Source organism: Phragmites australis, chromosome 10, assembly GCF_958298935.1.
Source record: "Phragmites australis chromosome 10, lpPhrAust1.1, whole genome shotgun sequence".
Taxonomy (NCBI): Eukaryota; Viridiplantae; Streptophyta; class Magnoliopsida; order Poales; family Poaceae; genus Phragmites; species Phragmites australis.
The window spans coordinates 982643-1006717 of NC_084930.1; the positions used below are offsets into that span (position 1 = coordinate 982643).

A 24075-nucleotide genomic window follows, 5' to 3' on the forward strand; every position below is an offset into this window, starting at 1 on the left:
CTGCAAGAAATGGTCCGCTGATTAGTTCAGTGTTCAATCGTGCACACATCGGACCTTCCGGTGAGTATCATTGCATTAGACTTCACAATTTCACCCTCTCCGCAAGAAAAGCTCGGGTGTACTCTCCGATGCTCACATAGCTCATCACCAGATTGTCCGGTGAGTACCACTCAACAAAACCCAGTTTGCATCCTTCTCTGTTGGAAATAGTCTGGTGCACACAAGTAGTCAACACCGGACTATTCGGTGCTCATTTCAAATGTTTCCGCCAAACTGAAAACCTCCGACGTCAGTATCAGCACCACACCAGATCATCTAGTGAAGCCAATTTTCCAAACACCGAATAATCCGGTGAGAATAAATCACCTGGACTTAGAGAAAATCGTTCTAATTCTATTCTCCTTCAACTCAAGTTAGTCATGAACAAAAACAAACATCAATAAACACATGTTAACTAAGTCCAACTCAACTCAAGCATTATCAATGACTCGTCACACGTATCAACCAAGATACTTATCCACTTGGTTTCTCATATGATGATAGTGTGGGTATGCATTGTAGGTTGGTGGTAGTACTTGCTTGGGATCCTAAGGACTGATTTGTGGAGCATTTAACTGGCACAACAGTGCAGCCATAGGGCTTATATGGGTACGACCTCACTAATTAATTAGATATTTTTTTATTCTGTACGCACCAGTTGGCTGTTGAGTGGCACAAGAAGGGGTTTCTACAGTGGATGGAATCGCTGTTAGCGGTGAAACCTTAGTGTGTGTATACATATTAGGAGACGCTTTGTAAAGGTCTTGCAGTGAGACCTCCGGAAGTGTGAAGCAATACGGGAATCACGACTTGTAGGTAAAGTATGCAACCTCTGCAGAGTGTAAAACTGATATATCAGTCATGCTCAGGTCAAAAGCGGGCTTAGACTTCTTCGTGATTAGTGGGGGTTCTTGGATGGTTGATTTTGGTAGTCGGTGGTGGTGACCTGATAAGTTGGTAGCTGGATATGGAATATCTGGTGAGGTTAGTAGTCAGATAGAATTTGATGAGTTGTATCTTGTAAAGTCTTGGTGTCACGCATTGTAAATAGGATGACATAGATGCAGTAATACCGAGTCAAACCTTTATTGTCTTAAGTCAATATGTTATATTTTTTCACACTTGTTGAGTACGATATGCACTCACTTTTTTTTTCCTATAATAGATGATACTCAATTAGACAAGACTATACGGAGGTCAATGAAGCCAAAGACTACAAAGAAGATGAAGCGCCCTAGATCGCGTTGCTCCTCAACGATTGCTTTTGGTGTGCCCTAAAATTTTCGATGGACTTTTCTCATGTTTATCCGTTGCTGTTTAAAATTCTAATATTTATTTCAACAAAATTATTTTTATACGATATAGTACTATTATCACTAATGACATTCCTATATATATATATATATATGATAAAATTAATTCTGATATATATAAAGTTAATTTGATCTTATAAAATCAGGTGTGGCATAAAATATACTATCAGATTCTTCCACAGAATGTTAGGATCGTAAATGCAAGGCGAAGATAGATATCAGACCACCAGTTTGGTTTGATTTGTTTGTGCACTCACTATTCCAAGGCTAGGCTAGGCTAGCTAGTAGCTACTACTACTACTTAGGAATGAATTATTAGATCCTCATTACGAGAGAGGAGAAAAGAAGAGAAGAGAGTTACTAGAATTGAGCGAGAGCCAAGGAAGAAGTTGAGAGGAAGTGGTGAAGCCTCTCCACTCTTTGCGCGCAGCCTCAGCCTCTGCCTGCGAATGGACACATGCATGCACGCTGATGCGGTGCGATTAGGCGTGTCCTGTGGCTTGGTTGCCATTGCCGTCCTCCTCTTCCTCCTCTGCTATTGCTCCCTCTAGTCTAGCTAGCGTCATCGGGCGTCGGCAACCATGGCGGGAGGAGGCGGGGGCGGGAACACGCGTGAGCTCGACCAGACGCCGACATGGGCCGTTGCGTCGGTGTGCGGCGTGATCGTGCTCATCTCCATCCTGCTGGAGAAGGGTCTCCACCGGATCGGCGAGTTCTTCTCGCACCGCAAGAAGAAGGCCATGGTGGAGGCCCTGGAGAAGGTGAAGACGGAGCTCATGGTGCTGGGCTTCATCTCCCTGCTGCTCGTCTTCGGCCAGAACTACATCATCAAGATCTGCATCACCGAGCACGCCGCGGACACCATGCTCCCCTGCAAGAATAAGGAGGACGACGCCAAGAAGGGCGCCGAGCACCTCGGGGGCGTCCTCGGCCGGCCGCCCTACTACACCAACTTGAGCCCCTACCCACACAGGCTCCTCGCCGAGGCCAAGATGTCGACGAAATGCCCAGAGGGGAAGGTGTCGCTCATCTCCATCAACGGCCTGCACCAGCTGCACATCTTCATCTTCTTCCTAGCCGTGTTCCACGTCACGTACAGCGCCATCACCATGGCACTCGGCAGGGCCAAGGTACCTTGATTACGTACCTGTCGTCGTAGTCTCGTAGGCTGTCAAATTTCTTCTTCTTCGGTTCTTCCTCCATCGAGCTCGATTGATCTCTGTATTTTTCTCTCTCCGATTAATCAGTCAATCTATGTCTGCGTTGTCATGTGGACATTGCTCGCTGTAGATACGTGGATGGAAGGAGTGGGAGAAAGGAGCCGCGGGACAAGATTACGAGTTCTCAAATGGTTGGTATCTTACATGTTTCTTCCGAGTTAGTCGACAGATATGTTCTCCTCTGTTTTTTTGTACTCTAGCTCTGAACCAAAAAAAAAATCACTATAATGATGGATGCGATTGCAGACCCGACGCGGTTCAGGTTCACTCACGAGACGTCGTTCGTGAGGCAGCACATGAATGTCCTCAACAAGACCCCAGCATCCTTCTACATTGTAATCCAAATCTTCGTCTTTGTTTCTTTCTGAGATTGGAGGCACAACACAAACTGAATTAGATATATGTATACGAGAAACCGCTTGCATGGAAAGATATATTGCCTTTTTAAAGCAAACTGACACAATCCGAATGTATGTATGCATGTATGCAGAGCAACTTCTTCAGACAATTCTTCAGATCCGTGAGGAGGGCTGACTACTGCGCGCTGCGTCACAGTTTTGTCAACGTGAGTCAGCGCATTGTCTAGGACCTTCAGTACGTTCTACTTGAATGATCTTTAGTTTTGCCCATGAACTGAATTGCGATGCAGGTTCATTTGGCCCCTGGCAGCAAGTTCGATTTCCAGAAATACATCAAGCGGTCTCTCGAGGACGACTTCAAAGTCATTGTGGGGATCAGTCCTCCCCTGTGGGCTTCTGCTCTGATCTTCCTCTTACTCAATGTCCGTGGTGAGTGAGAAATCCATTGATCGATCATCAAATAAAGCATCCATGCATGCATGTGAGTATTAGCATCGTCCTGCAGGATGGCACACCATGCTCTGGATATCGATCATGCCACTGGTGATCATTCTGCTTGTGGGGACGAAGCTGCAGGGCATCATCTGCCGGATGGCGATCGACATCACGGAGCGGCACGCCGTGATCCAGGGCATCCCGCTGGTGCAAGTCAGCGACCAGTACTTTTGGTTCGCGCGCCCAACCTTCGTCCTCTTCCTCATCCACTTCACGCTCTTCCAGGTCAGCTAATCTCCATAAAATTTCCTCATGCACACTACTGAACTTAATTTCCTCTCTTCTCTGCTCTGCAGAATGGTTTCCAGATCATCTACTTTCTCTGGATAGTGGTTGGTACTACTACTTTCTCTGGATATTGGTGACACAGCATGCATGCACATATGTATATATATAACTCAGTCACTCACTCACTGTCTGCCTGCCTGTCTCTACATGTGATACGTACCATATGCACTGCAGTACGAATACGGGATGGACTCCTGCTTTAACGAATCCCAACAGTTCGTCGTTGCACGCCTCTGCCTTGGGTGCGTCCCTCGAGCTTTAATTTGATTTTCTTCTCGTTGATTCTGTAACCTCTCTCTGAATGGTGCATGCATGCAGAGCGGTGGTTCAGTTCTTGTGCAGCTACGTCACGCTCCCGCTCTACGCCCTCGTCTCCCAGATGGGCTCCAACATGAAGCAGTCCATCTTCGACGACCAGACGTCCAAGGCGCTCAAGAACTGGCGCGCCGGCGTCAAGAAGAAGGCCCCCAGCTCCAACTCCAAGCACGGCGGCCAGGGACAGGGCTCCCCCACCGCCTCCGGCAGCCCCACCAAGGCCGCCGACTCCGGTGTTGCCCTCACGCAGAGGAAGCACAGCGGGGACGCCGACGCCCAGGCCGACGGCGGCACCGGGCTGCAGGCCGGCGCCGCGCAGGCCGCCGGCGGCTCTGGCAAGAAAGGACAAGATGGCGAGTACGACTTCATCAAGATCGACGAGTGAGATCAATCCCTAATAACAACCAACGATCGATGCAGCTAGCTGTCGTCCCTTGTTGATTAGTACGTAGTATTTTGTATCACTAGCGACACGTACGGACGTATGTATGCGTTTGTACGTACGTAGGACGGTACGGTAGGTCATGCAGGAACTAAGAGGCAATCTTGTTGTTCTATTTTTTTGTTTAATCTGCATGTGTATTGTTCAAGTAAATACACATTAGCTTCGCTACGTCGGGCTACTTGTAAACTTTATAAGATGTACTGTAATATATAGCACACAAGATACGAATCTGTTTGATTCATGTACTAAGTTTGTCAACATTTGCCATAATATTTTGCTAAAGTTAATACTATATACTAAGGCCCCATTTGGTTCTCCGAATTGAAAGAACTGAATTGAATTGGGTCTGAAATCCAAATATATGCGGAAACGGAAATAGGCACCAATTCAATGATGTTATTTGGTTGTCAAGTGAATATTTGGAGATGGAAATCGGATCAAATCAATTCCAAATTATGTTTGGCTGCTAACCTTGAGAAATTGAAGAACAAGAAAATTTGAAGCAACCTGTATGCGCATGTACTATCCGCTTCATTGAGAACGTGCCTTGAGATTCATGCTTCACAGAAACAACCGAAGAAGTTATTCAGAAAGGAAAATTTCATAACGTGGTTCGTACGCACATTTTATTCCGGCTGTGTATTTATATTTAGATTCGTACTAGATGGTTAGCTGGGAAAAAAAAGATGAGAGATGCACATATACGATCCGCGCGCACAGATATTTTGCTAAGTTGCATTTCGCACGTTATTCCCGTGGAACCGCAAGAGCTATTTTGTGCATGCATACAAGTTCAAAGACAGAGTACGGGAAGAGGGTTGGCTCCATTGTTCTTTTTTAAAGTAGTTAATTGATGTATAGTCTCCCCCATAAAATTTGGTCTTCGGATCCAAACCCTACGTACGTGGGTGTTGAGCTAATTTTAGTAACTTTTTGCGATTCTTGGCGGTGGACCGCAGCCTCGATCGGTACGTAACCTCGTGGTATATATAATCGCACGATAGCTCCTCGTTTCTCGGATCTGCGTGCATGCATGCATGCATGCAGATGACTACGTCTGCCGATAACCAATCACTCCTCCAATTTCGATTTTCTTGTTACCGATATCTCAATCTCAACGTCTATCCTGTTGTCGCGCCTATGTTTGTTTCGTTCCTTTTAACTTCCAAACCTCCGATTGAAAAACAAAACAAAACAAAAACTCCAAAACCCAGACCGAGTTTGGTTGTTCGATCCGATTAAAGAAGATCTCCGGCGAGTGGGCGACGTACGGGAGCATGAACGGCGCTGTGCTGGTGGCCATCGTGGCCGCCACCGGCAACCTGCTGCAGGGATGGGACAACGCCACTATCGCCGGCGCCATGCTATACATCAAACGGGAGTTTCACCTCAATACGCAGCCGTACATGCAGGGCCTCGTGGTCGCCATGTCGCTCATCGGAGCCATCATCATCACCACCTTTTCCGGCCCCGTCTCCGACAAAGTTGGCCGTCGCCCCTTGCTCATTGCCTCCTCTCTGCTCTACTTCGCCGGCGGCCTCATCATGCTCTGGTCCCCCAACGTGTTCGTCCTCCTCCTCGCGCGCCTCGTCGACGGCTTCGGCGTTGGACTCGCCGTGACGCTCGTCCCGGTCTACATCTCCGAGACGTCCCCGCCGGAGATCCGCGGCCTGCTCAACACGCTGCCGCAGTTCACCGGCTCTTTCGGCATGTTCGGCTCCTACTGCATGATCTTCGCCATGACGCTGTCCCGGCACCCCAACTGGCGCGCCATGCTCGGCGTGCTCTCCTTGCCGTCGCTCGTGTACCTGGCGCTGGCCGTGCTCTACCTGCCGGAGTCGCCGCGGTGGCTCGTCAGCAAGGGCCGGATGAAGGAGGCCAGGGCCGTCCTGGAAATGCTGCGCGGCCGGGAGGACGTGTCCATCGAGATGGCTCTCCTCGTCGAGGGCCTGGGCAGCGGCGGCGAGACGGCCATCGAGGAGTACGTGGTCGGGCCGGCGGCCACGACGGGGGAAGAGGAGCACGATATGAGGGACCAGGTGACGCTGTACGGGCCGGAGCAAGGGCTGTCGTGGGTGGCGCACCCGGTGGTGAGCGGGCGCGGCAGCATGCTGGGCAGCGCCGTCGGTCTGGCGTCGCGGCATGGCAGCATGTACGAGAATATGAAGGACCCGGTGGTGGCGCTGCTGGGGAGTGTCCACGAGAAGATGCCGGAGTCCGGCGTCGGGAGCAGCGCGCGGGGCAGCACGCTGTTCCCAAACCTGGGGAGCATGCTGAGCGTGGCGGAGCAGCCTGGCGACTGGGACGAGGAGAACGTGCCGCCTAACGACGACCTCGACGAGGAGGATGAGGAGGAGTACCTCTCCGACGAGGACGGGGACGGGGAGGACAAGGGGACGGGCCTCAAGGAGGCTCTGCTGTCGCGGCAGAGCACGGAGGTGGAGAGCAAGAAGGAGGCCGGGAGCGCGAGCCAGGGCGGGGGCATGATGAAGCGGTACAGCAGCATCACGGGAGGCGGCGGCGGCGCGGAGGAGGCGAGCACTATGGGCATCGGCGGCGGGTGGCAGCTGGCGTGGAAGTGGACGGACAAGATCGGGCCCGACGGCGTGAGTCGCGGCGTCGTGAAGAGGATGTACCTGCACGAGGAGGGCGTCCCCGGCGAGGGCGGCTCGGGGCCGGGGGACTACGTGCACGCGGCGGCGCTGGTGAGCCAGTCCATGCTCTACACCAAGGACGTCCTCATCGGGCAGAGCCCGACGCCGGCGTTCGCCAACCCGCCCGAGACCGTGGCAAAGAAAGCGGCCGCCGCGGGGCCCTGGTGGCGCGAGCTCCTGCAGCCCGGCGTCCGGCACGCGCTCTTCTGCGGCGTGATGATCCAGATCCTGCAGCAGGTAATCCCTATATATAATCCCCATGAAAGGAGATCCAGATCCGGTAGCAGGTAACATCGACGTCGATCGATTGCTGTGTCCTGTGTGTAGTTCTCGGGCATCAACGGCGTGCTGTACTACACGCCCCAGATCCTAGACCAGGCGGGCGTGAGCGTGCTGCTGTCGAGCCTGGGCCTGAGCGCGGACTCGACGTCCATCCTCATCAGCGGCCTGACCACCCTGCTCATGATGCCGAGCATCGGCGTGGCCATGCGGCTGATGGACGTGTCCGGGCGCCGGAGCCTGCTTCTGTGGACGATCCCGGTGCTGATCGCGTCGCTGGTGGTGCTGATCGTGGCGAACGTGGTGCCGATGGCCACGACGGTGCACGCGGCGCTGTCCACGGTGAGCGTCATCGTCTACTTCTGCTGCTTCGTCATGGGGTTCGGGCCCATCCCCAACATTCTGTGCTCGGAGATCTTCCCGACGCGCTTGAGGGGCCTCTGCATTGCCATCTGCTCCCTTACCTTCTGGCTGGGGGACATCGCCGTCACCTACAGCCTCCCCGTGATGCTCAACTCCGTCGGCCTCGCCGGGGTGTTCGGCTTGTACGCCGTCGTGTGCTGCCTGGCGCTCGTCTTCGTGGCGCTCAAGGTGCCAGAGACCAAGGGAATGCCGCTCGAGGTCATCATCGAATTCTTCAAGGTCGGCGCCAAGGGCGTGTCGCCAGCAAGCGAGTGAGTGAGGAATCATTCCAACACAACAAGAAGCTCATCGCAATAATCCATAAAACATTTTTGCATATTTGTATGCATGCTGGAAAGCTAAGCTAGCGTAAGTCCCTGTTTCTCCCACTCCACGTGAAGGTAATGTCTTTTTTCTTTTGTTCCAGAGGCTTTGGACAAAACAGGTTAATTTTGATAAATTGAGCAATGTTTACTGATGCCACGATTAGTTTAGTGACTGATTCATTCGCGTTTTTTTGGAGATGTCCATTCATGTTTTTATTTGTTTTTGTACGGAAAGAAAATGCCCGTAGATTGAAGTGTATGTAAGAAGTTTTTTTAGACCAGGATCTTTTTTACCTGACGTTCGTGGAACGTCTCAACAGGAGTGAGGGGTGTGCGGGATAGGAGCTCAAATCCTCTTCGGCTCACTCCCACCTTAGAGGTTCTGTAAGAAGTTAGTTCGATTCAGCTGTATTACATACATATATAGTCTGTCAGTCAGGCGGATTTTCAGCAGTCAGGCAGGGGGGTTCAAGAGTGGAGGAAGAAAATAGGGGAGGAAGGAGAGAGTTCCCTAGCAGTTTATCTTGTGTCCATCACTAAATCAGTCCATAGATTGTACCTAAATAGAGTCTGGTTGGGTCAGTTGTGGGAACAAGAACATACCAACCAATCCGATACATCATAGTAGCCAGCGCGCTGCATAGAGAAGGGAGCTGAAATGGCACCATAACAAAGATTGCTTACAGCCAGAGGTAAGAATGGTAATCGGGTATGGTAGGTATAGGATAATATTTATTCATATTCGCACTCGTTAGTTTTTGTCTTGCTCGTGTGTTCACCTATATTCATATATGTCAATTTTTGCTCCGTCTACGAGTATACCTACGGACGAAGAGCGGGAATCAAACACGTCACCCACGGGGTAGGGCAAGGTGATGAGGCAAGGAGACATAGCGACGCGAAGTGGCAACACGGGGCGGGGTAGGGCGCCGTGAGGTGGCAGGCGCGGGGTGGGGCCGGTAGGGTAGTGTCCACAGATCCCATGGAGCTAAGGGGAGAATTGGTAGTAGGGTATTTATATGGTGTGGATGTGGAATGTAGGATTTAGAGGGGTGAGTCCACCAGGTCGATTCGTATTTATATCTATACATGTATATCTATCGAGTAGTATTTTTCACCTATAAATATACTCGTGGATACCAAATGCTACCTATATTCGATCCTAATAGAATATTTACCAGTGGATAAACATGTAATCGAGTAAAATTACTATCCATAGTCGGAGGCGACAGAAAAAGAAATGTGGGGAATAAGAATCCCAGGTAGGATTGAAAGAAAAAGGGCAGTATTCATTGCTAGTTTAAGCAGTTAAGTATAGTACTTAGTTGGTTGCATACACAAACAAAAAAGTTGATCTAAGAAAAGAAAAGTTGGATAGATAGATATTAGGAAGAGAGTTGAGGAGGATGATCGTGGAGTTGGAGAGAGAACCTACGGTGAGCATATCTACTTAATCAGTTCTCTAACTTTACTATTCGGTGAGAGTAAAAGATGGAGAAAAGAAAGATGAGAGAAATATGGAAGGAGTGACCATAATTTTTTAGCCAACGACTAAAGTATGCTGATGAGGATGCTAAATTTATCTGAATTTTTTTATATGAAAAGAGTTAGAATGAAACGAGAACACGAGAGAAAAATGAAAGAAGAAATTGACAAGGTTTTTTTCGACGACTAAAGTCTACGCATGATAATGAATTTCTCTAAACTCACAGTGTATATATACACAGTTAATGAACAGTGCTACAGCAGGGAACACTGCTATGACTGAACGGGTGCTACAGACTTGTCATGATCGTGCTACAGTACTTGAATTGTATGACCAGTGCGGTCGGTACCCACCTTTAATGGTTGTGCTACAGGAACTACCTTGCTCAGCGCGCCGGAACGGAGTCCTGACAATGATTGACGCGTCCTTCTTTTTAAGTACGACAAGAGAAGAAAAAAACTAGGTTCATAAATTTTGGTATATTTTAATATTTATTTATAAAATTATTAATGTTAAACATATTTAATTAATTATAGAGAAAATAATAGTATTTTTATACATGCACATAGTTTTAACATGTAAGTGGAAGTAATACTAATCTAAAATAATTTGTTTTATTTTTTTGAGTTTTAGATTTTTTTTTGTATTTTAGATTTTTTCAGCCGATTCATTAATGTAACTAATATTTATTTCGATATTTTTCTAGAATTTCGGGAAAAATACACATATATGTGTATATATACATATGTATATATGTACATATACACCTATACATATATGTACACATGTATATACGTGTACATATATACTTATATACGCGTACATATATACTTATATATGCGCACACACAGGGTTTACTGCTACAGTAACAGGAGCCATGAGAATTTACGGATTTCAGTCACTTTATATATAGTAGTTGATAAGTTATATTCCAACGCAGCATACAGCAAGCATCGATCGATGGATCGAGTGAGCGTGTGAAACCAAGAGGCCGGAACTTAACGGGTCTTGTTGACAGAGACAAAAGGCAAGGATAAATAAAGCAAAAGAGGAATTCCGAATTCCTCAAAGGTAGGCAAAGCAGGACACAGACATTTCTTCGTCCTAGCTTCTCCACTCCAGTCTCCAGATTCCATTTGCCACTACTGTTCAACGAAATGTTCATCCTCCCTCCCCCCTCCTTCTCGATACCTACGAATATTGACGGGTTAATTTACTCCATCCATTTGATTCGCAAGTACAAATTTACTACCACTCACACAGTTACTTTACAGTCTAAGGATGACTACAAAATTTCTTCGATCGATCTATCCATTGGGCGATTTACCGCAAGTACAATACTAAGCACAAAACGAGAGGCAATGAAATGGCGAAAACAAGTCACGCAACAACAAAAAAAGAACAAGGGTCAACAGTGGCTAGCTACAGAGTTTGAGCATGCAAGCAGACAAGTAATTAAGGCAGGAACGTGTCATCCGCACCACCACCAGCACGACGTCCACCGGCCGGAGGCGCCGCTACCTCGCCGCCGCACCTCCCGCACGCGCCCGGCGCCACCACCGCCGGCGGCTGGACGGTGACGATGCTGGCGCGGCAGGACGGGCACGTGGCGCGTGTCCGGAGCCAGGCGTCGACGCAGGCGACGTGGAAGCCGTGGCCGCAGCGCGGCAACACGCGCAGCGCCTCCCCCTCGGCGAATTCCGCCAGGCATATCGCGCACTCCGAGGCAGAGCACGGTGCGGGGGCAGCTGCGGCTGGGGCACCGCACGCGGCAGCGGTGAAGGACACGGTAGGGAGCGCGTCGATGGCCTTCTTCTTCAGGCCCTTGGGAGGCGGCGACGCGGTGGCAGGATCGTCGGAGGCGCGTCGGCGGCGGAGGCGGCAGGCGCAGCGGGAGACGAGTGCGAGGCCGAGGACGCAGACGAGGGCGCAGACGAAGGAGGCCAGGATGACCACCATGTCCGAGTCCACCGGCAGCACCGCCGCCTCATGATGCTGCTGCTGCTGCTCTGGAGGAGGAGAGGATGGCAGCTCGCTGGCGGCGTGGAGGAGGCTCGCCGGGGCGCGCATGGCGTTGGGCTTGGATGGAAGACTCGGAGCTGGGAGCACTTGCTTGTTTTGTCGTGACAGACCATGCGGCTCGGCTCTGAGAGCGAGCAATTTTTATAGAGCTGAGCTGCAGCAGCTGCTGCTGCTGCCTGTCCGTGTGAGACTGTGGTGAGTGCTGGAGGCGTGGGACCAGTAGACAACACGGTTGGCGCCAACGGAGCTGTGCCATTAATATTTGTGTTGTCTTTTGATCCGCGTGGCACCACAGGGAGTTGCAGGTTAAGGCCAGCCCGACGGATTCTCTTCCGGAATCAAAATTTCGTCGTGAAATGATTTTTATTTTCTTCAGCGTTTTAACGTTTTTTTTTTCACGGTTCTTTTCACGATAAGATTCTTAGAGTCATTACCTTCAGGACAGAATTCTCTCTACTTTTCCTTCGCAATTCTCCTCGAAGTGAAACTGTTGGAGATGAGATAAAATAAAGGGAATCGGAAGAGAACGAAATGAAGAAAATATGATTAGGGATGATCTAGTGTTGGAAGAAAAAGAGGAGAAACACCTTTATTTGATGTCAGTTTCTTCACTGAAGCTTGGGGATTATTGATCGATTTCAAGCCACTTCACCTTCTGGAAAGAAGAATAATTCTGCATGCTTTGGTATGTCGTCTGCAATGGAACTGGAACCTGGAATAGAATATATCTATCTCGATGCACAAAATCAATTTTTGATCAAATAAATCGTTAAGCCGTAGCATGCACAGTGCAATATAATTCGGTCAGGTGCAATAAGCACTCCATACATCTGATTGATTTATGTGATCGTTTATTTTTCATAAACAAATTAGCAACAAGCTATAGATGGAACAATTAATACCATGCATGCATACGCATGCCAGCAATATAATACCACGAGGAAACATTCTTGCCATGCATGCTAAGTAGTAAGATGTACGCGTGCATGCATGCGGGCAGTTCAGAAGAGCTAGCTGCATGGCTAGATAGATACCATATGTTTAATTATGTAAATATATGGCAAAATAACCGATCCTAGTAGAGTAGAGATGGATCGAGCTAGACAGGTCGACATCTCTTCATCACATCCAATATAGGTGTATATATATTAGTTTCTCCTCTCGCACAAGGAAAACGGTGTGTGCGGAGCTACCCTATCTATGACCAAACCAATTTTTTTTGGGGCGACGTATATGCTGCACATACATATGCATGCACAACAAGGGCCTGTTTGGAAGAGGATGAATGATCTAGGAAATTTTAGGATTTAGTTCAAAAGTTTGTATCTGCACCTAATTTGCACCCACGCGCCTAATGGAAGACGATGTGATGTTGTCAGGACTGACTGGCGGGAAATAAATATTCTTTTTCCGCGGCAACACATGTGCACCCATAACAGCAGAGACTAAATCAACAAGCTAGCCGCACGCCGGCGACGCTCAAACTCCCGACCGGCACGACGGATCACGACAACGGTGCAAAATCAGTCGGAACACAGCCACAGATCAGGAAGAACCAACAACGATCCACACATCCACGGCGTGAAGGCCGACCAAAAGAAAGAAGAACATGTACGCCTCAGACGGCCATGGCACAAGCACCGACTGGGGCACATACGCACGCATACGGCGGCAACCCAAATCAACAGCCGCAAACACTCGGCTGGGGATAGCACCCACGCGGCCAAAAGCCATACACAATTCACACAGCCACGACACGAAGGCTGGTCGGGACTCATCAATAAAACCGACGGCCACCAGATCAAAGCATCGCGATAGTCACGACAATGAGGGCCGGCCGGACTCCACCTGTACCTCGCGCGGTCGCGGCACAAAGTCGGCATGCGAACACTTGTACCTCACGCGGTCGTGGCACAAAGCCGGCCGGCGAACACCCGGCACAAAGGCTGGCCAGCTCCCTGTAGCAGAAAGAGGGAGAAGGGAACCGGATCACAGTGGGGACCCACCGGCAAGGATGACGGCGGCCATGGCGCTCCAGACAAGCAAGAACGATGACAACAAAGACGATGGATTAAGGCGGTGGTGGCTCTCTCTTCTCCTCCTTATCTATCTTCTTTCCCCTCTCTCTCCCCCTCTCAATCCGCCCCCCTCGCGGGCACCCGTTCCCGTCCTTTATAGCAGCCGCTAGGGCTGCCTTGTGGCGAAATTAGATCGAGGTGGTTCGGATTTGGGAGAAGGGATAAGCACAGGGAGGAGATAAGTATGGGCGAGCAGCTCGGGAGAGGGGCAGTGCTCCTGACCTAGGGAGCAGAGATGGGCGCGGTGCAACTTGAGTGCGTGTGCGGCGTGACGCGAAAGAGGCGGCACGAGCATGAGGAGGGAGGCGGCGGCCGCTCGAGTGCACAGGAGAAGAGGAATAGGCGTCCGGGGTGCCTAGGGCAAGCGGTGGCCGGGTGGATAACGAGGAGAGGCAGCGAGCCGGGTTGGCTCGAGCGGTAGAGAAGAGGGGAAGGGAACTGAGCCGGCCCAAAAGGAGAGAGGCTGGTCGGGATTTTTTTTCTTTTTTTCTTCTCTTTTTTATGTAAATGTATGCTACTGCAAATATACGATAAAATGATATCGTACACTACGAACGACTTCTCAATCTATTAGTTATAATATACCATTAACTTTTTTTATCCTAGCAATATCTCTAACTGTGATTTGTCAAAATAGGAGTTTTTTTCTCTATAATATATTGAATGTTTATCTTCCTTTTCTTATTAAATATTCAGGTTGGTAAGTTAAATTAGATAGCTATACGAGTGAAATAAAACCGCTTATTAATTTGTAGTAAAAAGAAAAAGTCTCATTTCCTACGTACAAGAAAAAAAATAGTTGAAGTAATAAACACAGTAAACGCGTGTGTGCAGATCGAGACTCACTAGAACTAGCTTTAAGAAAAGTGGGTGTAGAGTGTGGGATATTTCAGGCAAGTGCCCGCTTTCCAGACGCGTGCACATTATGCACTGTAGTACCAACTTTCCGTCTTCGTTTTCGGCGCTGAATATACATATTACATATACATTACATGGGCGACCAGTTTGAATAGAGATAGACTGCTGCTCTTTTCTTTTGTACGCTGGACTACTACTTACACTATACACACCAGATAAGATTGCAGATGTGTATATGAATCTACATGCATGCAGTCTGCAGCTTACATTCTGTACTGTATTGTATTGACTTTTTTCATGCGTACTACGGTACTACCAAGGTTGACGGCCTCCCGGCCGGTTCCGGCAGACTTGGTTGGTCGTTGCTTCAATTGCCTCTCCACCGATTACGTTGCAGCAGTTTGTCAAAACCCCGCATGGTGCCTGAGGTGCAGGCAATAGGGTTACTAGGCGCGCCATTGCAAGCACCCCCGCTCTCCTCGGGCACCTTTCACTCAAGCATGCTCCCGTTGAGCTTCGCAGCCCCCCCCCCCCTCTCGCTCCACAACTGTCACCTTCGCTTGCACCTCTGGTCGCATCCCCGGTGCCTTTGACAATGGTGTCTGGTGGATCAAAGTCCACCGGAAGGGCCTTCTCAACACCTTCAATCTATGCGGCCATTTCACCCTCTCCACTACTGTCGTCTGCCTCATCACCTTCCGTGTTTGTGCACAACGCACTAGAACGCCGCCCTCACCACGCGTTCTGTGCTATTACCCGATCGTAGGACCTTGTCTTGGATGAGTCTAGGTTCTCGCTCGCCCTGGTGGTCCTTGTAGTTGGCACTCGACCTTCAGTGAACTCTGAGCTCATCTGGTCGCTCCTGATGAACGGCTACGGTGTACGTTGGAGCCTTCTCAGTTCATCGTGGCTGTCTCGAAGACTTCGTTGTTGTTTTCAGTGACCTGGCTGCGCGAGATCGTGTCATGTGGTCCCCTATGCCGGCTGGATCGCCATTCCAGGTTAGGTTCAGGAGATGGCAGAGGCAATCCATGGCTTCTGCTAAGACAATGTTGTTCCGTGTCTTGATCGAACTCAGAGGGATACTCGCCCATGCTTGGCGGCTGTCTACGGCGGAGTCCATCTTGGGTGCTTCATACTCCAACCTATAGCCGACGTAGGAGACGATCGCAATGGTGGATCTGAGCCGCTACTGCGTGGTCGCTTGGTGTGTGGATCCTGATATCATCTCTACGGAGGTGTCCCTTCTGGTGCTGGAGCCCATGGAGGAATATGTCAAACAAGGTTTGTTCTTGCGTCCGGAGGAGATTATACATTCCAAATAGTTTTGCCTTCGGTACAAAATTCGCGTCTGCATCAATGAAGTTCACGACTGGCGCCGGCCGTCTGACTCCTCCGGCGGTACACCAACAGATAACTGAGACAATGAAGAACATAATTACCCTGGCTTTGATCAACCTTGCTGATCTAAGCCATGGCCGAAGCGCACAAGATTTGAGGGAGCGTCGGGAGGAAGGGCCGATGATGCTGGTCGCAGGGCCTTTGCTGCCAAATCTTTCGGGCGTTCTTCTCAGGTCACAGGCAGATCGGTTGCGGAGCCCGTCTGTCGTGCTCCTGTGCGGTGGCTTGCCGGCTCACTTGTCGGGCCAATTCAATTTGGCCGTCTGGACGTGGTGGGCCCTCCTTCGCGTAAGCCTGTTCCCCTGCCACCTGTTAAAGCAAAAAGGTGGAACCTTTTGCACACCGCTCCCCTCCAAGCGGCTGACGCGCTAGGCCTGCCTCCCTCCATGCAACCGACGCCTTCTTTGGGAACTTTTGACCCCATGACCCTGGAACGCTTGGCCACCCGCGCCCTTGAGCGGCAAGTTTCCTCCGCTTGTGGGACCCAATGGTCGATGAGTCCGCTCGACAGTGCCATACCGCTATGTTGACAGAGCTCATGGACGGGACGACCCTATTCCCTATCATGAAAACTCACATCCCTCCTGTTGTTTCGCCTATCGGGCTGGGCCCCCTTTCTTCTGAACTGGGCCTGTCCGCTAGCCCTGGATGCACCAAGGCTACTCCCGTCTCCATGTCACTGCCTCACCAAGATAGCTCGATGGAGGTTTTGAATCTTGCGCGCCTTCCTACGCCGGTGACTCCAGCGCCTATTCCACAACCGGCTCAAGACCTCCCGCGTCCTTGACATGGTACCTCTCCAACGCCTTCTTCTCATGTGCCTCTCCCATTTGAGATAGTTGCTGATGACTCGGTGGTCCAGTCGACGGTGGTTGACTTTATCGGTTCGGTGCAAGCACCTCTCCTGCAGCCGGTCTTGGCCACTCCACCTCCAAAATGCTGCCCCCATTCTCCCGGCCAGCGCTCAGATGATGGTGTGACCTTGCCTCGTCGCAGCAGGAGGGTGGCGGCTCAGAGATCCCAAGTCTCCAACCCGGTCACCCAAGCCCAGAACGTGCTCATGCGGAGCCTAGGGATCACATCTAACTCGCGGCCGTCTGATGCGCTGGCCTTTGTAGAGTATGAACGCACGTTTGAGACGTTGTTGTTCGCATCGCACCAGGCTATGATCAGAGAACTATTCCACAAGGCAACCCCTGGTGATGCGTCTGGGCATCTGTCGCCGGCGGCGGCTACCTAGTTTGGCAAGGAAGTTCTGTCCCTTGGTCGTTGTTGCTCTCATGGATTCCGAAAACATCCTAGTTTGGAACGTCCGCGGCCTCAATGCCTCGGCGCGTTGCTATGCAATCCGTGAGACTGTGGAGCAGAAGCATGTTTCTCTACTTTGTCTTCAGGAGACAAAGATTAATGTAATTGACAATGTACTTATGTTGGGTATGTTAGGCTCAGCCTTTCGCTACTGCTTTTTGCCTGCCGTGAATACTCGGGGGGGGGGGGATTATCATCGCCTGGCACACTGATGTTTGGGCGGCTTCAAACATCACACCTAGAGACCACTCCCCGACGCTCAAGGTCTCGCTGCTGTGTGGGTCACCGTGGTGACTGACTTCGGTATACGGGCCTCAAAGGGAGCAGGAAAAGGTCACCTTTCTTCAGGAGATTCACGACTTGAGGCATGGTTGCATCGGGCCGTGGTTGCTTTGCGGCGATTTCAATATGATCTACAAGGCCGAGGACAAAAATAATCATGCTCTTCATCGTCGCTCCATGGGTCGCTTCTGGCATTTCCTTGATGATCTCGAGCTCAAGGAACTACACCTTCATGGCAGGCTTTACACTTGGAGCGCATCGACAAGATGTTCGTCTCCGTTGACTGGGAGAATGATTTCCCAGACCACCACCTGTGCAACCTCACTTTCAACTGCACATATCATGTTTCAATGCTTCTTCATACGAACATGAACTCAACCTTCAAGAATCGTTTTCAATTCGAGTCTATCTGGCCGCGTTTCCCAGGGTTCTTGGATGCGGTCCGGGGGGCTTTGCAGTGCCCTTTTGAGGAGGCTGGTGCTTTTTCGGTCTTTGGACTTCAAATTGCGTAGCACTGCTAAAGCCCTCAAGAGTTGGAGTCAAAAATATGTTGGCCATGTGCGCCTCAAGCTAGCAATCGCTAGAGAAGTGGTCTTCCGGCTCGACGGTGGACAAACGAAAACTCTCTTCGGTGGAGCTCGTGCTGTGCAAGGAGCTCAAACTTAAATGTCTGGGCTTGGCGTCCCTGGCTCACACCATTGACCGCCAGCACTCCCGGATCTCTTAGCTCTCCGAAGGCAACGCCAACACTCGTTTCTTCCAGTTGCAGGCTTGTCACCGTCGTCGCAAGAACCTCATTCAATCGCTGCACGTCCAGGGACTCAACTTGGTGTCTAAGGCTGACAAGGAAGCTGCAATCTTCAACTACTTCAATGAGGCTCTTGGCTCGTGTGTGCAAAGGTCCCTGACCCTTTATCTGCAATGCCTGGACATCCCTTCTCTGAACCTCTCCGACCTCGATTGCTGTTTCTCGGAGGCTGAAATTTGGTCCATCGTACAGCAAATCTCGGATGACAAGGCTCCGGGCCCGGACTGTTTCTTAGGCCTTTTTACAAAATGGCATGGGAAATTATCAAATCGGACATCATTTGCGTCTTCAACACTGTGTGGTTGTTGGACAGTAAAAGCTTCTATCTCATTAATCAGTCACTGATTATTTTTTGCTTAAGAAGAAAAAAGAAGCTTAGGTAATCAAAGAATACCAGGCGATTAGTCTTATTCATGGTTTCAGCAAGCTTTTCACCAAGGTACTTGCCGGTCGTCTAGCTCCACGGATGCAACAATTGGTGACACCAAACCAGTCAGCTTTCATTAAAGGACGACAAATTCACGACAACTTCAAAGCTGTCCAATTAGGGGTGCGGCTCCTGCTCTGGAAGAAAAGGCCCAGCGTGCTCCTCAAGGTCGACATTGCGAAAGATTTTGATACCGTCTCTTGGGTTTTCCTTTTGGACATCCTCCAGCACTTGGGTTCCTGGAGTCATTGGATTAATTGGATCGCCTTTCTTCTGTCCACCTGTAGCATGAGAATTCTCCTCAATTGCAGCCCTGGCAGAAGGATCTGCCATGCCCGTGGACTTCGTCAAGGAGACCTGTTGTCACTGCTGCTGTTCGTGCTAGTCATGGAGGCTCTGAACGCCTTGATTGCCAAAGCTGATTCACGTCATTTGTTCGTGGATCTTGGGGTACCTGAATTACAAAACAGACCTTCTTTTTACACTGATGACTTGGTGGTCTTCCTTTCGCCTCGCACGCAGGACTTTGTGCTAATCAAGGCCATCCTGAATGCATTCGCGGCGGCATCAAGCCTATACACTAATCTGTCCAAATGCCACCTCTTGCCAATTCGATGCCGGGTTGAGGAATTGTTGCCTATATGCAGTTTCTTCCCTTACCAAGTCGCCCCTTTCCCAGTCAAGTATCTGGGCATTCCTTTATCTCTGAGAAAGCTAAGGAAATGTGACGTCCAGCCGTTCGTCGACTTCGTGGCCAATAGGCTTCCGACCTGGAAGTTGGGCCTCCTCACCTCCACTGGTCGTGTGGTGCTCACCAAGGTGATGCTTTTGGCAATACCAATTCATGTTTCCATTGCAGTATGCCTCCCACCTTCGGCTCTGAAAGCGATTGACAAAATCCAATGCGCGTTCCTTTGGAGAGGCACATACATGGTGAGTGGTGGACATTGTCTTGTTTCGTGGTCGCGTGTCTGTAGACCTCTCTCTCTTGGCGGCTGTCGGTGAATCAGGAACCGGGGGTCCCTGAATCCCGAGACCGGGTCAGCAATCCGCCACGTGGCATGGTCCCGCGGAGTCTCCGCCGCGAGATAGAGAAGATTGAGTCCCGGGAGAGGGTGCTCGGAGCCGCAGTTAGTGGCCCCCGAGCACCCAAGTTCCCCGATGTTCTGCGAAGTCTAAGTATCAGGAAGGGAGTGCTCGGGAGGGTGTACGGCAATCCCCGAGCACCCAAGTTCCCCGACGACTAGAAAGGCTAAATACCGGGAGAGGTGTGCCCGGGGCCACGGGCGGTGGCCCCTCGGGCGCCCACGTGTCCCGAAGAATCACCAAAGGAAGTACCGGGAGAGAGTGCTCGGGGCCGCAGACAGCGGCCCCCGAGCACTCGGTTCCCCGAGGACTCGTACCAATGTGCTCGTGAGAGACTGCTCGGGGAGGTGAACAGTACCCCCGAGCACTCGGGTCCCCGACGACTCAAAGAAAACCTCCCGACCGTTGCCCGACGAGGGTCTGCTGATCAGGTGTCAGCTAGCCATAGGCCTGTAGCCGCATTTAAGAACGCGTGTGGCCTGTCACCTCCAACTGCTCCCGGCGCGCCCGGTGTCAGTTCCTGCCACGCTTCTGGCAGAGGGGTGTGGGAGCATTAAATTGCACGGGATCCTCTCCCGTGCCACCCGATCTGTCCCAGGATGACGTCGTGAAGACCGATGCGTTCCGTCCGCCGCGCTGCTATGTCAGGTGTACAAGACAGGGCGGGCACGCTGGGTCACTCTGAGACTGCCCGGTGGGCCCTCTCCACGGCGTCCGATGCCAGAGCATTTATGGCGACGGGTGACCGGGCGTGGGACGCTTTTTTTCACCCCCGGTCACTTCGCCCAGAGGTGACGATGACGCCCTTTCCATTCAAGGCGCCTCGGAGTTCGCGTCCTCCTGTGCGAAGCATACCGCGGCTGGCATGTATTTGAAGAGGCCGGCGGCACAGGAGACAACATGGCTAGAAGAGGCTGAAAGAGTCCGGAAGAGAGAGCTGAATCCAACCCCGGAGAAGACGCCGAATTCCGAAACACCCCCGAACAACATCTCTGAAGAAGAGCCATTACACACAAGCCGAAGAACAGGGAGCCCTAGGCTCTAGGATAGGAAACCCTCCTTGTAACCAGCAACATCCTTGAGGGACTTCTTCAGGACAGTTATAGCATCCATACAAGAGTAGGGTATTACGCCCCCGTGCGGTCCGAACCTGTCTAAATTCTGGTGCATTTACTTCTTTTTGCACTAGGTCATTCCACCACCACCGGCAGTTGCATTCATTCCCATTTATTTCTCCGACGAACATACTCATGATCATCCCCCCGGCCGAATCTCTAAAAAGGGGTCTCTCGGGATCCCTGCGACTGGAGTTAATCTTCCGACAGTGGCTTGGGGGTTCTCAATTTATCTTATCCGGGTTTTGCTCTTCGCCTACGTTGGGAATGGCTGCACTGGGTGGATGGTTGCGGAGCTGGACTACTCTGCCGGGTAAGCTCGAACTTATTGTTCGCTCTATGTTTGATGCGTTCTTCTTGGTCGAGATCGGCAATGGCACCAATATCTTCTTCTGGACAAACAGATAGCTGGCCGGTACTTCCATCCAACACTTAGCGCCGCACCTCTTTCAGGCCGTCAGGAGGCGCACCGCACAGTCACGCTTAGTGGCTGACGCATTGACCAACATACGGTGGGCTCATGACATCACTGGATCCTTGACAGTCCCGGTCCCGGTCGAGTACCATAGAGTCTGGGACGCTGTTGAGCAGGTTCAATTAGAGGACACTCCGGACAAGTTTGTCTGGAAATGGTCCTCAAATCAACAATACTCGTTGTCTGCAACCTACCGTGCCTTCTTCCATGGTCAATCTGACCTCCCCGAAGCTAAACAGTTGTGGAAATCGAAGGCACCGGCAAAGTGCAAGTTTTTCTTTTGGTTGGCTCTCTTCGGTCGGTGTTGGACAAATGATCGGTTACAAATGCATAATATGAGGAATGGAGGACCTTGCTCATTTTGTAATCAGGTACCCAAAATCATTCAGCACCTCCTCCTCGGCTGTGTGTACAGCCGTGAGGTTTGGCTGCTACTTTTGTGGCCGGTCGGACTACATCGCTTCACTCCGCCAGGAGATTTGGAGCTCGTCGACTGGTGGCTCCCCACCCGCAAGCAGCTGCCGAAGAGCATTAGGTATGGCTTCGATTCCCTTTTCATTCTTGGGTGCTGGTGCTTATGGAAGGAGGGGAATAGTTGCATCTTCGAATGATCAGCAAGGCTACCGGGTGCCTTGATCAGAGAGATCAAAGAAGAGGGGCGACGCTGGATGTTGGTCGGAAATCAACGGTTGATGTAGCTTTTCGATGCTTAGTATTTCCTCCATGCTGCTTTGGGCTGTTTCTCTGTGTGTTTCTGTTCTCCAGAAATATTGCCCTCCCTCCTCTCTTTAGTTTGATCCGGTTGTCAGACAGCTACAATTCTTCTTAACGCCTGCTATATAAGTTACAAAGTTTTCTTTTCACCCTCTTAATGAAATAACGCTTTCTGGCGCGTTCTAAAAAAAAGAACGGATCCGACCGGCAGACTGTTTGGTTTTGACCCGCTTTGCTCCGCTCGTTTCCTGAATTAGTTGCAGATATATAGATATACATGCATCCATGGGTGTGGATGCGCACTCATATATATATTATATCAGTTATGAGAGCATCATCTATATGATCCATCTACCCGGCCGACATGCATGCCTGCTTCATCCGTGCATCGATTGTGTTTCAATTCCATCACGGAATGATTGAAGGACCCATCCGATCCGGAAAGCCGGTCAGTTAAAACAAGGCGAATCTTCTTGCTTTGATAGACCCACCTAGGATAGGAGTAGTGCATGATGCATGCGTTTGCTTGCAGCTCTAAGAAAATATCTAAAGCAGGAACGGAAATATCTAGAGGACATATCATGCCAGGAAAGTGCCTGCAACTGCAAACTTTGCATGGACCCACCCATCGATCATGCCTCTTCTCTTCTCTTATCAGTTATCCCCAACACAACATGCACTGCACTTTACATAAAAGAGAGAAGGTAATACCACTCTCACTAGGGGACCAATGCAAAGATCAGTCTAGCTAACATGCATCGCAGCATGATCACTCCCTCCGTCCACGGTTTTCTTCTATCAAACACTCACAATACCAGCGACTCCATTATTTTCAGAGGGGCTATACATTAGGTGCTTGAAAGCAATCGAAATTATACTCGATGAGCACAGCCCGTTCAATTCACATCTAACATTGTGCCACCAACCACTGTTTATCTTCTTTATCCTGCTGTGTCTCATTTATATCTCTCGATTCCCTGCCTTACTCCTAGCCTCGCCCCTCCTCTTCCTATCTCTGAAGACTCTCCAATCCCTCCCCTACCTTCCCACCCACTCTTCGTAACTCCTTACAGCTCGACCTGCTGCCAGGGCATCCTCTAGGTCTAGAGAACACCTCCCAATTAAAACCCCAAAACCCTCCCAAAACTCTAAATATCAAAAGAAACCTCATTGGCGGACGTCGAGGTCTCTATCTCTGGATTCATATTGTATATTGTAGGAAAACAGGTCTTTTTTAGTCAACATACATACGGTGCTTAAGGCAAGAATTGGGTGATCCACTTTTTCTTTATGTATGTACAAAAGAGGCGCTTGAACATTAGTATACATCCATGCAGGAGTCCGGGGACCATGCATGACCCAGCAGCCAATCAGCGCACCACTAGTCATTGTTGTCATTATTTGCAAACAATGTTACTCCATTTGAATAGTAATAATAATAATGTAGCTGCATAGTGTGGAGTTGAACTGGGAGGTTAAAGATGATGGGCCCATGATAGGGTATAAATTAAGGGATAGATAAATTAATGCGAGCAGTGGTGGAGACATAGGCCAAATGTAGAAGGGCTCTTTTTCCTTTCTTCTCCTCTCTCTTTTTTTCTTCTCCTCCCCTTTTTCTTTTAATGGCGTTCTAGCTAAACATGGCTAAATAGGCCATTCATGCCGGCCCGGCACGGGCCCGACTCAGCACGGCTCAAACGGCCCATCTACAGTAATAGGCCGTGCCGTGCTGGCCTGCGTGCCTTCCCCTCGGCCCACGGCACGGCCCGTCAGTGACCGTGCCGTGCCGGGCTGGCCCGGGCACGATTTCGGCCCGACAGCCTGACGGGCCGAAATAGATAAAAAAATATAAAAATACATAAAAATTATATAAAAAATAG

At 50.3% G+C, this 24075-nt stretch overlaps 3 protein-coding genes across 3 annotated transcripts; 2 read left to right on the plus strand and 1 right to left on the minus strand.

Moving 5' to 3' along the window:
* The first annotated feature begins 1882 nt into the window (after positions 1-1882).
* On the plus strand, positions 1883-4414 carry LOC133931082 (MLO-like protein 9). Its single transcript, XM_062377909.1, has 9 exons — positions 1883-2482; positions 2643-2703; positions 2819-2907; positions 3063-3137; positions 3222-3360; positions 3437-3651; positions 3723-3758; positions 3889-3956; positions 4033-4414. Exons 1-9 carry the CDS (start codon positions 1934-1936, stop codon positions 4412-4414), a joined length of 1614 nt encoding a protein of 537 aa, XP_062233893.1. The 5' UTR covers positions 1883-1933.
* Positions 4415-5751: 1337 nt separating this feature from the next.
* On the plus strand, positions 5752-8256 carry LOC133931414 (monosaccharide-sensing protein 2-like). Its single transcript, XM_062378286.1, has 2 exons — positions 5752-7365; positions 7456-8256. The coding sequence occupies exons 1-2, from the start codon at positions 5752-5754 to the stop codon at positions 8083-8085; spliced, it is 2244 nt and encodes a 747-aa protein (XP_062234270.1). The 3' UTR covers positions 8086-8256.
* A 2343-nt stretch (positions 8257-10599) lies between these two features.
* On the minus strand, positions 10600-11946 carry LOC133883758 (probable E3 ubiquitin-protein ligase ATL45). The gene has a single exon (XM_062323189.1). The coding sequence runs from the start codon at positions 11689-11691 to the stop codon at positions 11077-11079; it is 615 nt and encodes a 204-aa protein (XP_062179173.1). The 5' UTR covers positions 11692-11946; the 3' UTR covers positions 10600-11076.
* Positions 11947-24075: the final 12129 nt, after the last annotated feature.

Excerpts from the sequence above, each read along its gene's own strand:
- LOC133931414 (XM_062378286.1), top strand. The coding sequence starts at position 5,752 with ATGAACGGCGCTGTGCTGGTGGCCATCGTGGCCGCCACCGGCAACCTG. Across the intron at positions 7,366-7,455 it reads TGATCCAGATCCTGCAGCAG|TTCTCGGGCATCAACGGCGT; the intron begins GTAATCCCTATA and ends TCCTGTGTGTAG.
- LOC133883758 (XM_062323189.1), bottom strand. The coding sequence starts at position 11,691 with ATGCGCGCCCCGGCGAGCCTCCTCCACGCCGCCAGCGAGCTGCCATCC.
- LOC133931082 (XM_062377909.1), top strand. The coding sequence starts at position 1,934 with ATGGCGGGAGGAGGCGGGGGCGGGAACACGCGTGAGCTCGACCAGACG. Across the intron at positions 3,361-3,436 it reads CCTCTTACTCAATGTCCGTG|GATGGCACACCATGCTCTGG; the intron begins GTGAGTGAGAAA and ends ATCGTCCTGCAG. Across the intron at positions 3,957-4,032 it reads GTTGCACGCCTCTGCCTTGG|AGCGGTGGTTCAGTTCTTGT; the intron begins GTGCGTCCCTCG and ends GCATGCATGCAG.